The sequence below is a fragment of the Spea bombifrons genome, chromosome 6 (assembly GCF_027358695.1).
Source record: "Spea bombifrons isolate aSpeBom1 chromosome 6, aSpeBom1.2.pri, whole genome shotgun sequence".
Lineage (NCBI taxonomy): Eukaryota > Metazoa > Chordata > Amphibia > Anura > Pelobatidae > Spea > Spea bombifrons.
The window spans coordinates 43,468,165-43,480,727 of record NC_071092.1 but is presented as its reverse complement, the minus strand read 5'-3'; the positions used below and the strand labels follow the sequence as shown (position 1 = coordinate 43,480,727).

At 45.3% G+C, this 12,563-nt stretch overlaps 1 protein-coding gene across 1 annotated transcript in view; it reads left to right on the top strand.

Annotated features, from left to right (window-relative positions):
• The window catches only part of ZSWIM5 (zinc finger SWIM-type containing 5), a 33,423-nt gene extending 21,755 nt beyond the window's left edge, over positions 1-11,668 (top strand). Inside the window, exons 2-14 of the mRNA XM_053469870.1 lie at positions 3,220-3,576; positions 4,363-4,511; positions 5,298-5,448; positions 5,665-5,838; positions 6,446-6,622; positions 7,612-7,758; positions 8,039-8,176; positions 8,571-8,831; positions 8,994-9,129; positions 9,660-9,817; positions 10,014-10,177; positions 10,395-10,476; positions 10,645-11,668. Coding sequence (XP_053325845.1) covers positions 3,220-3,576; positions 4,363-4,511; positions 5,298-5,448; positions 5,665-5,838; positions 6,446-6,622; positions 7,612-7,758; positions 8,039-8,176; positions 8,571-8,831; positions 8,994-9,129; positions 9,660-9,817; positions 10,014-10,177; positions 10,395-10,476; positions 10,645-11,507 — 2,957 coding nt within the window. The 3' untranslated portion in view covers positions 11,508-11,668. The remainder of the gene's footprint in view (positions 1-3,219; positions 3,577-4,362; positions 4,512-5,297; positions 5,449-5,664; positions 5,839-6,445; positions 6,623-7,611; positions 7,759-8,038; positions 8,177-8,570; positions 8,832-8,993; positions 9,130-9,659; positions 9,818-10,013; positions 10,178-10,394; positions 10,477-10,644) is intronic.
• Positions 11,669-12,563: the final 895 nt, after the last annotated feature.

Genomic DNA, 12,563 nt, shown 5'->3' with positions numbered 1-12,563 from the left:
TCGCTGTGAGATATGGGTTTCCCTTCCATCATCTTTAAAATTAACCTTTCCCTATGAACTAATTAGCCACAAAGGGCACCGGAAATTGCCTGGGCTGTGTGAGAAGTAGGGGGTTGGGAAGCCGGTCGCGCTGGCCATGGCATCTGCACAGGAGGGGATAGATAGACCCGCTGTCACTTAACTCTGCTTCAGCTCGAACAGATGGGAAGCATAGGGCCCTGAACTGCGTGAGACGAAGAGCTGCACAGGGGCCCTAATGGCTGATTGGAGGTTAACGGGACTGGAAACGAGCGCTTGCTTTCTGCTAGAGGTGTCCTGGGCGAGGAGCAGATGGTAAGAAGCAGCGTCCCCCCGGCTTACTCAGCTGCGCAGGGAGGCTTAGAGGCCACCTCCGGCATAAACAAGTCCCAAGCATCTTTTGGGCTTAATGCAGAGGAGCAAGCTTGCTGAATAAATAAAATGCCCACTAATCTCCAGTATTACCAGCATCAGATGTTTTAAGAGCACGGCTGTCTACTGGGCCTCTCTGTATATGACAAATATTGGAGATCATGCGCGCCACGTTACCCTGCCCACCAAACTGTTCGAATGAATAGCAAAAAGTAACAACTATGACGATCCAGCATTGCTGTAAAGTGGACCCCATAAAGCCAATGGGGGGGCCACAGCCCTGCAACCCTGTCCCAACGCGATGCATTCACTGGCGGTATTAAGTCGTCAGACCCCCGTTCCCAGGCTGAAGAACGCATACCCTTGTCAGCCTGTCCTGTTTGCGACGAGCAAATTGCTTTCGAAATAAAGTACACATATTCACGGCTATAAACTAATCCTAATTAGATCTGTACAGATTTGTTAATCTTATCTGGCAAAGCAGATAGAAGCCTGAAATTGATTGATTTATCTCCCAAACCCTCCAGCCAATTTCCAGATTTTGTTTGTGCTGCCTGAAGAAGCGTTCTCCGGATCTCCGAAGGTCCCCCAAGCTTTATCTTGTTCTCTTATTCCGCGGTTGCGACTTTAAGCTTCTCAGCTTCTTATCTAGCAGGACGGAGCCTTTAACTCGTCTGTAACATCTCCTGGACTTTAAAGTAATAAATAGAAGAACGCATGTTTTCCATCACACCCTGGATGTACTTTGTCCGATCGATAACTTGTGTACTTGCGCTGAATATTAAGTAAAAAAAAACATTTTCTTTTCTCCCGGCTGAGGATCATAGGAGCCGTTGTCTTCCGTGATGGGCTAGCACAGGGTGGCTTTCCTCGCACTCGATGTAGCATCCTTGTGTTATGTTTATTCTAAACGTGACCCCCGTGTCTATTGAATGCGCATCGTCTTTTTATTGTCTATTTATGTATTCTGGGAGGTGAGGTGCGACAAAATTAGATCGCCTCTAAATATAGCATTTCTTAAACTCCTCGGCCACCACCCCGGGCGGTCTATGAAGTCTTTCATTAGAAAAACTAAAACGTGGCTTTAAATAACTAACCTCTGAGTGTTTTATTATATATAATTTTACGTGAATAATCCTGTAAAAATATCGCATGTCCTCCAGTCTGGGGGCAAGCTGCTCAGATACTCGGTGTGTGATTTTATATATATATATTTTTCTTTTTTTCTTTTTTTTTAATTTATTTATAAATATATATATATATAATTTTTTTTTTTTTTTGCTTCACATGACTAGGTTTTAAGCCAATGCATCCGAAAGTATACATTTTACATAAATGTCCACCTTGGGACTCGAGATGTGTGTTTTGATCTATATGTTGCGCAGCTTTACATTGCTTGGGGGCACCTATATCTGTCACCCCGACATGTAGCAGTTTCATTACAGACCTTACTGTTGAATGTGGCAATATTGAGATTTCTCCATCTAATTAAAAAATAAAAGCAAATAAAACATAATGTTCTGCGTTAGTGGAGCGGCGGTGATGCCGGTAGCTGCTGAAGGGTTCCTTCCTCACATACAGCGTTAATACCTGGAAATCTGCTGCGAATTTGATATTGCTTTCTTTACAACATCCGAGATGGAAATGCCAAGTTGTCCAGGAACACAGACTGTAGGTTCTCAGAAGTCTGTCTCTGTCCGAGCTTCTTGCGGCCGTGGGGGGAAATTATAAGAGCCATCCAAGACCCGCTGGTAGCCGCATTAACATCTCCTTTTACCATTTGCTTTGGTAGGAAAAGTTGGGAAAAAAATAAATAAAAGGAAGGGCCATGAAATAGTCTAATAGCCGCTTGATTATAAGATGACCCCCCCCAAACTTTAGATCTCAATAAAATAATAAAAGAAATGGTGTGAAAATAAGTCAACCCTATGAGGGGATAAAAACCACAGTTTTTTGCCATCACTTTGTGATCTCATGAACTCGCCTGTCAGTCAGCGAGATGAGCGGCACATCTTTATGGACAACAAGTCCCATGATGCTCAACGCTCGTAAGGCAGCCTGAGGGTCTTGGGGTGCGGAGCCCACAAAGATTGGACCCAATTTGAAGCGGAATTCCTGTCCGCAACTCGTGAAGAGGAGCAGAGACTGATAGACAGGATCTCGCTGCGTTATACAGAATACGCTTCGTAAAGATCGCTCCTTAGTATTGGGGTCACATCAGCGCTGCGTAACCCACGAGACCCTCGCCTATGTGTGTCCGCATATTGGGGGGCTGTTGTAGGCCGCGTGTACCAAGACAAGGTCTTTTTTTCAGATTTAGTCTTCTAATTAAGCAAATGTGATACTTGATATATTTTGAATCCTCCATACCGTGCAGGGATTATTCTGGGGATATAGACCTGCGTCCTCTTGGTTTATCATTGATGTCATTGCATGGCCTCATACTCTAGGTTTAACCCATCGATCGCACGGTGCTAGGACGCAACCTTGGAATTTAAACCCAAAATGTCATCAGGCAGCGGTTAAGCGTGTGGTTTTCGTGATGTAAGAGCAGATGCATGTCTCAGGGAGACAATGGATCCCACCATCGATACAACTTTAACTAAAAAGCCAAACCTGATACTTCTGCTCCTTACAAGGGAATACCGTACATTAAAATTCCCAGCGTGGTTATAAAGAGACGGGTTTATTCTTTGTACGCTGTATCTTTCCTGCATCATTGTGCAGAAAGTTTAAATAGATAAATAGGAAATTGTATTCTAACGGAACATTATATTCTTATTTTGATTATTTACTAGTTTCCTGTTCTCCTGTTCGTTGTTCCTCTAGGCTTCCATTTAAGCGGCACGGTTACAGAGCCCGCCACTCAGTCGGAGCCCGAGGTTACCTACAAAGTGGCCATAAGCTTCGATCGCTGCAAAATCACCTCGGTGACCTGTGGCTGCGGGAACAGGGACATTTTCTACTGCGCCCACGTAGTGGCGCTCTCGCTGTATCGCATCCGCAAGCCGGACCAGGTGAAATTGCGTCTTCCCATCTCAGAGACCCTCTTCCAGATGAACCGAGACCAGCTGCAGAAGTTTGTGCAGTACCTTATCACGGCCCATCACACAGAAGTGCTTCCCACGGCCCAGAAACTGGCCGATGAGATCCTATCCTCAAACTCTGAAATCAACCAAGTGCACGGTAAACGCCGAATCCCGCATGCGCGGGCAGGGGGGGGTTCTATTTCATTAAAACCTATTGCTTCCTCAGCCTTTGGTTACTTTAGGGAGTGTTTCTTATTCTCCCGCCAGGAGGCAGACATTGGATTTTTGAACCTCAATGCTTCGTAGCCGATGAATAATAGCAGAAATGTGTTTTTTTGTTTGTTTTAAGTTATTTTGATGGTAACAAAAATGTTGTCAGTGCCTGGTTTGTGCTAAATTTGTCCTGTGTGTATCAGCGCTAACAAACAGAAACATAGAATGTGACCGGAGATAAGACCTGCTCGACCCAGTTAGACGTTGGTCTCGTCTTTGATTTAGGAGCTATGTGCCTATCCCAATTCTTTTACCGTGTTAACATCTACCGCTTCCATTGAGAGGCTGTTCCACGTATCTAACACTCATTGTAAAGTTAAAAAAGTACATTAGGAAAAGAGGTCCCTGCTCCATAACCCAGCATGTTTAGTGTGTTATATGTGACTTACCACTTGGTTTGGCAGTCAAGGATGTTAAAAAAACAAACTTTACTCAGTGATAAGACAGGGCAGCTGTCCAGGGTCCATTATCAAAGGCAGAAAAGCATGAACCAAAACAATGGCTTGTGTGTTTTACAAACCATTAATGTTGATTCCCACAACAGGGTGAGATTAGAGAAGAGCCACATGTGCCTTAGAATGGCCAAAGTGGAAGGGGCGTCATTTAAACTCACTTTAGAATCCACCGATGCAATGTAAGTGCACAGGGTTTATTTATTTTGTCATTTTAGGAGCCCCCGACCCCACGGCCGGGGCAAGCATCAATGACGAGAATTGCTGGCATCTGGACGAGGAGCAAGTCAGAGAGCAAGTGAAGATGTTCCTTTCTCAGGGAGGTTACTACAGTTCTGGGAAGCAACTCAACTCCATGTTTGCCAAGGTGCGGTATTTGTTTCCGATGTATCAGATGCTTGAAATACACACTGCGTGATGTGAAACAGATTTTGTGCGCTCCGCTGCTCTGCTCTGCTCTGCTCTGGCTGTCCCCTTTTCGTTTCCTGCCCGGTTTTAATATATAGATACTTTTGCATATGCACATCATACAAACGCCATTTTTTCAAGTCTTCTTCACTTTTTTATTTTTGTTCTCCTTTCTTTTGTTTCCTTTCTTTCCTCCTCTTTTTTCCCCTCTTTCTCACTTTTTTCAAGTCTTCCCTCCCTTTGCTTTCGTTTTTTTCCTTCTTTCTTTCTTTCCATTCCACCCCATTTTTCTCTCTCCTCTCCGTTTTGCTTCTCCTCTCATCCCTTCTCCTGTCCCCCCTCTCTCCTGCTTGCCCCGATGTCTTAACTCTCTCCCCTTTTTCTTTCTTCTGGCTCCCCTGCCGTTCGCAAATCATGAATCGGCATCCTCCCCATGCACACAACATACAGGTAATAAAAAAATTTACAAAAAGATTAGATTTTTTTATCATCTCATTAACAACATTTTTTTGCAGGAAAAATAAAAGCTTTGCTTCTGCCGTACCATGTCATCACGCGCTCCCCGATCTCAAGAAAATGCGCCTTTGGTTAAATTACTAGTTTAGAATTTAGCGCTCTTGGTTTATATTGAATTCATCTAAACTTGAAGTTCTTACGAAATTTTACTAAATGGCAATTTCTACGGAAGCTTTTTACAATTCTGTCTCTATCAGTAGTTTTAATGCTGCGGCTCCAATTCCCTCAGGTACGGGAGATGCTGCGCATGAGAGACTCCAATGGCGCCAGAATGCTGACCTTGATCACAGAACAGTTTATGGCCGACCCTCGCCTGGCCCTCTGGAGACAGCAGGGCACTGGAATGACGGATAAATGCCGGCAGCTCTGGGATGAGCTCGGTGAGTATATGATCGCAGACCCCGACTCGCAGCCCAGCCGCATTACGCTGGGATAACAGCTCTTGCTGAAGCAGAGACCAAATTTATATTATAAGGATCACCCGAGACAAGCTGAAATAAGATTGTGTTTAAATAAACCATTAAGATAAGCCTTTGTTTTCCTGTTAAATGTATTAAAAGTAACACTTTACACAATTTTGTGATTCTCTTATCCAGGGGCTCTGTGGGTCTGCATTGTGCTGAACCCCCATTGTAAGCCAGAGGAGAAAGCGTGTTGGCTTAGACAGCTCCGGAAATGGGGAGACATGGATGTGTGTCCTTTAGAGGACGGAAATTACGGCAACGACCTTCCGAACATCACAAATGCACTCCCCCAAAGTAACGGTCACGGTAAGTAAATGGCGGCACTGAGAGAACCATGTTTTATAAGACCCCAAAGGATCCAAAAGTCTTCAGATCTATTTTACCATCTAATATCAAGGATCGGTAACAATAAAGGGGTTAAGAACTGACTCTGAATATGGAAGAATTTTTACTCCTTTAGACTTGAAGAAGGAATTGTGCCGAGAGCTTTGGCTTTGACCTGTGCAATCTTTCCCTCCTCCTGATCATTTGATGAGCTGTATAAATCAATGTCTGCGACTTGATGCTGGGTGCACTTGTCCTGATTGCCCTGCACGACGAGCTCTTCCTATGGGGACAGGAGGTTGATTAAAGCTCGGTATTTACCTCCCTGCCGGGCTCACGCTATGCTATTCTTGTCATCACAAGATAGAAAGAGTTTAGCCCTTTGTGTTTATTGCGTTCTTCTCTTAAGTTTTTGGTGCTCCACTTCTGATGTCTTACGGGGGACTTGTTTCGCGTTATGGTGGTTTGCGCATTGTAATTTTAGGGTAACATGCATTGGTTGGACGTTTGTATTGTTTGAAATCATGCAGACCTGTACGGACGTGAGAATGTGTTAATCTTTACCTTTTATTTTTTTTTTTTAAATCAGATTCTCTTGTAAGACCTCGACGGACTGTCTTTACTCGGGCCATCGAGGGCTGTGACCTTCACTGGCAGGACAGCCACCTGCAGAGAATAATAAGCAGTGACTTTTACCTTTCCCCTTCCTACCAGAGAGATGGGGAGAGCCTTCTTTTTAACTCCCAGGGCCAACCGCTGTGGCTGGGTGAGTACAATTTACATTATTACCTTCACTGCACGACATGTAAATATTGCATTAAACAATGTGTATCTGCAATATTTTCAGGTCACACTGGCATATTATATATTATTTTTTAAATTATTTTATACACTTTTTATGTAGTTTATCTGCAGAAAATGCCACAAAACAGCATTTACTCAATATTACGATTTTAACGTTGACAAATGCAAAGTTATGCAGTTTGGGAAAATAAATAATGTGTGAATTTTACCTCAAGTTGTGTTGGGGAAATCATTCACTTAGAAGACTTGGGAATAATTGTGCACAATAAACTTAGCAAGAGCTTTCAATGTCAGTCAGCTGCTGCAAGGGCATGTAATATATCGGGGTGTATAAGTCAATGTTCAGAGCGCACTTTGAGTACGCAGTGCAAAAAAGGAAGAGAGCAGAAGCTAAGGAACGTTAAGAGGAACGGGGAACGTCTTAGTGATGATGAACGGCTAAAGAAGATGAAGCTGGCATCTTAGGGGGGATATATCATATAAATACATACGGGCCAAATACCAGCCGCTCTCTGACCTGTTCATTAATACGACTGTTCAAAGAACAAGACTACATCCGTTCAGACTCGAAGAAATGATTTTGCATTTAAATCAGATAAAATGGTAAAGATGTGGAATTTGCCAGCCACAGACCTCGTGCTATTAAATTCAATAGATGCCTTTAAACATGCGCTGGATGACTCGGCAAAGAACATGCGGTGATATAACTGGTTATAAGGCCGGCATTAGTTAGAGCTGTTGGTGTCATTTTGGAGCTGAGAAGGAATTTCTGCCTTTTTGAGGGTGTTGGGTGTTTTTTTTCAGGTCAAAAAGCAAGGTTGAACTTGTCTTTTTTTGCCAACCTAAATGACTATTTATTAATCCATCTGAGTTACGGTATCATGAAACGCGTGTAAATGTGTTCATCGCACAACAGCACACATTATCTGACGTTCTTTATTTTCTGTTTAGAACATGTGCCCACGGCGTGCGCGCGAGTGGATGCTCTGCGCTCCCACGGCTACCCCAAAGAGGCGTTGCGCTTAGCAGTTGCCATCATAAACACCCTGCGTCTGCAACAACAGCGACAGCTGGAGATATACAAGCAGCAGAAGAAAGGTATTAGGAACGAGACTGTCTGCCTGCCTTCTGAAGGAACAACAGTGTGTAAAAATACGAAATGTTTTCTTTAATCCTGTGTGTTCTGTGAGATGGAGGCAGCTTTTAGCGAAAAGGTCTGATCTTACTACAGGTTTTTGGCTTCATTGCCACATGGATGTAGACAGTCATAAATTACTCAAAAAAAAAAGTGCAATGTGATTAATAGCGTGTTTGTGTAGCTTGGTGATTTTTGTGCAAATATATATTTTTTATATGTTTTGAAATTCCTTTTCTGCAGAATTAATTCAGAGAAATGCGACCACGATAACCAATCTGGAGGGGTGGGTGGGGCATCCCCTGGATCCGATTGGCTGCCTGTTTACCACCCTAACGGAGGCTTGCCGATCAGATGACGAAAACGCCATGGAGATATCCGGTAAGGACGTCATCAAACCCTTTGGGAGGGCAGTGATTAACGGTAGGATTGGATGTGCTCAGTTACTTCCTAGGGTTCAAGGAATGAAAAATCAATTTTTTTTGTAAACCCCCAGATCTTGGGGGCCAAGTGAGGGCTCTGGATATGATGTTGGGGAGGGTGCTTGTGGAAACTTCTCCCAGCCCCCATATAATGCAGGTGTGGGAGTTTGTGCCCCCCAAGCCATTCTCAGTTATACTCTGGCCAGCAGTTTTAATCCACAATGTATTGAAACATAATAGCACAAAACAAAACATTTGCGTGAATTAATGAACTTGAGTAAACTTGATCAAGAAGCTGAAAGTGTGAGATTTCCCCTTTAATTGTGGAGCTCTGCCTTTCTTCTTTTTTACAGAGAGCAGTGAATCGCAGCACCCGCTCTATCAGCATGTCTGCGTACCGAGCAACTCCCAAGAAAACGGCGAGTCCTACCTCTCCCTGGCGCTGGAGGTGGCTTTAATGGGCATGGGCCAGCAGAGGCTGATGCCTGAGGGGCTGTACGCGCAGGACAAAGTTTGTCGCAATGAGGAGCAGATCATCGGTCGCTTGCAGGAGCTGGAGCTTGACGCCGTGCTTGTGCAAACCCTTCGCAAGCAATGCATCCTACTGCTGGAAGGTAAGGCAAAGCAAGCACTATAAAGAGAACCTGACGTTCGGGAACTGGCTATGGGTCTAATCCCGGTGTTGGGGAAACATAAGGCAGCAGCTGGTCCTAGTCCAGAAATATATCTTGATAACCAACCCGTAATTCTTACCGTTTCCCGATCCTGCGTTACAGGGGGTCCGTTCAGTGGCCTGGGAGAAGTCATACACCGGGAGAGCGTGCCCATGCACACATTCGCCAAATACCTCTTCACCGCCCTGCTGCCCCATGATGCCGACTTGGCCTATAAGCTTTCACTGCGAGCCATGAGGTAAGAGTATGTACGTTTACGGATTCCCGAAGCAAGGACAGATGACAGTGATTATCTCGCTTCACACCCAAAAAACTGTAAAAAACGCATATAAGTGTGTGGAGTGTTTTTCTTGGGCCTTTTGCGTATCCATATTTCTTGGTTGCGGTAACTGTTTGCTGCTGGAAAGTATATATTTTCATGCCAGGCTGGACCAATGTTTTCTGAATTCAGGAGCCAGCTTAATATATTAATAAACAAAAAAGTGGTTTTATCTATAAAGGGCCACCAACAGACAGCATTTAGGAAACTGCCTGTCCCTGAAATCTGTCCAGGCCTGTATATGCCGTTGTGCAAGTAGTCCTACTAGCCTGCAGTCTAGATCTGAAAGTTGTCAACGTACTCATCGGGAGTTATTCACTAAACAGCCATTTGGTTGGGGAGTTGCAGATTCTCGCTAGGTGTGACTCATGTTGAAATTCACGCTTTTCTTTGTAATTTATGATGCTGCTTCCAGGATTTATACTTATTTGCACGTCTTTATTTTGTAGACTCCCGGTGCTGGAAAGCAGTGCACCCTCGGGCGATGTGTCTCACCCCCATCATATGGTGTCTGTGGTGCCCAGTAGATACCCTCGCTGGTTCACTCTGGGCCATTTGGAATCACAGCAGTGCGAGCTGGCTTCCACCATGCTGACTGCTGCCAAAGGTAACAACGGTTATGCAGGAAATACCTAAATAAAAAGCGTAATTATTTAGCAGAGAAACTGCGTGTTTGTGTTGTAAAGCCACATAAATGGAACTGCCGGAAACCATAAAGCGGACCTAGTTGTACTCCGTTGTTGGGTCGCTTTGCCCATCTTGTGGGTATTTGGTTAACCTGATGTGCATTGTGCTTCACGCAGGCGACATGCTGCGTCTTCGGACAGTGCTGGAAGCCATTCAACGGAACATACACTCCTCCTCACTCATATTTAAACTGGCACAGGACGCTTTTAAAATTGCCACTCCAGCCGACAACAGCTCCGACACCACTCTGCTCAACGTTGCCCTGGAGCTCGGCCTGCAGGTGAGACTTCGATGCTGTGTGTGTGTGTGTGTGTATGTATATATATATGTATGTATGTATGTATGTGTGTGTGTGTATATATATATATATATGTATAGTATTAGTATTCTTATAAAACAAAAGCCAATGAAATGACTTGAAGTGAGGGCTTTGGGAGAGACTCCACGTCTGTTTCCCTGCCCCCATTTTTTACCTAATGTTGTCTTTCTTTCTGCAGGTAATGAGGATGACTCTCAGTACTCTAAACTGGAGGCGGCGAGAAATGGTCAGGTGGCTTGTGACCTGCGCTACGGAAGTTGGTATGTTGTTTGAGCTTTCAGCTTCTGCTTCCGACTGAATGGCATACACTCCACGACACTACGCTTTTAGTCATTTAAAGATGAATAAGGCTAGTAGTGTTGTGAGTAGTTCTAGCAGCGAGGCTGTAGTATGTGGCGGAATGCTTTCATCGTGTTCTTTGCTCCTAGGTGTACGTGCCCTGGTCAGCATTCTGCAGAGCTGGTACACTCTCTTCACCCCTACTGAAGCAACCAGCATCGTGGCGGCCGCAGCCACGTCCCATAGCACTGTACTAAGGCTCAACTTGGACTACGCTCAGCGAGAGGAGCTGGCCAGCTGCGCCCGGACCCTGGCCTTGCAGTGTGCGATGAAAGATCCTCAGAACTGCGCGCTGTCTGCTTTGACCCTGTGTGAAAAGGACCACACAGCATTTGAAACCGCGTATCAGATCGCTGTGGACGCTGCCTCGGGGGGGATGACCTACTCACAGCTATTTACTATTGCTCGATACATGGAACACAGAGGCTACCCACTGCGGGCTTTCAAACTCTGCTCCCTGGCCATGAGCCATCTGAACCTTGCGTATAACCAGGACACACACCCTGCCATTAACGACGTACTCTGGGCCTGCTCGCTTAGCCACTCGTTGGGGAAAAATGAATTGGCGGCCCTCGTACCGTTGGTGGTAAAAAGTGTGCACTGTGCCACTGTACTGTCCGACATCCTTCGTCGATGCACTTTGACCGCTCCGGGCCTAGCCGGCATCCCCGGAAGGCGAAATTCTGGCAAACTGATGTCGACGGACAAACCACCCCTGCGGCAGCTGCTTGATGCGGCCGTCGGTGCCTACATCAACACCACTCACTCGCGCCTCACCCACATCAGCCCCCGGCACTACGGGGAGTTCATTGAGTTTCTCAGCAAAGCCCGAGAGACGTTTTTACTCGGACAGGATGGCTTGCTGCAGTTTGCCCAATTCATAGACAATTTAAAGCAGATCTATAAAGGCAAGAAGAAGCTGATGATGTTGGTGAGAGAACGCTTTGGGTGAGGTCCCCTATCCAACTGCATTCCAATTGTCCGTTTCCAAAACACATCTGTGAAGAGCTCCCTTCCTGCTCCCGTGCGTACGTCGGTCCTAATATTCAAGGTGGTGAGCCGGGGCTGATAGAAGATATCGCCTCTTTGCATGAGACCTGCCAAGCATTTCACGTTTTTTCCAGGATGGCTCTCCCCCAAGAGCCGGGAGCCTTTCAGTTCTAGCCCTTTCAGTGCTTGAGACGACTAGTTATTGCGGTTTATAAAAAGAGTGACAGTGTTTAAAGGGTAGCCGTTACCCCCAAATATTTGAGGGTAAAATGCCTCGTTCTGCTCTCAAGCCAGTTGCTAATAATTATGTGATTGGCTTCAGTAGCGCTGTCTGAGAAGCAGAACACGGCTCCAGTAGCCGGCATGCGCTATATCAACCTATATAGTCTGGGCAAATATCCTGGTTGGGAATACAGTGGCCTAAAGAGCTAACCATTGATTTAACTGTAAGCAAGGTTTTAGTCCTCAGCGCTGAAATTCCCGACTGCTGCATTATGTTATGTTGCGCAGGCCATCAGGCTTCAAGAAGGTTACATTTCCAAGACCGTCATTAGATTTATTTTCCCGTTACTTTAAACCTGAGACTAATGCACAACAGACTGAGATCCAGTCTGTTCAGTCATTTAACGCGGCAATATTTTGATGTCAAAATATCCCTTCTCTATGAGATGATCTAGGACTTTATACCGTGTAATAGAGGCAAAGTCTAAACTCAGGATTCGAACCGTTCATTCTGCCGTGTAGAACGGCAGCACCAGGCCTCTGATCTGATACCCGGGGGTTCTTTCTGGTTTCGGCTCTAGGTATGCGTATTGTGGGTTTTGCTCACCTTCCTGGTGCTGAAAGGGTTACCCCCCCCCCATAGTCTCCGTTATCTGCTGTTCCCCCTGGGTTTCACTCTAACTACGTGAGAAATGCATTAATGGCCAATGTGCACCAAAGATATTTGCCAGGGAAACGAAAGACGCAGTGCGCTGCCAATTAGATGACACCTATTACTCCCAGGACGAAACTATTC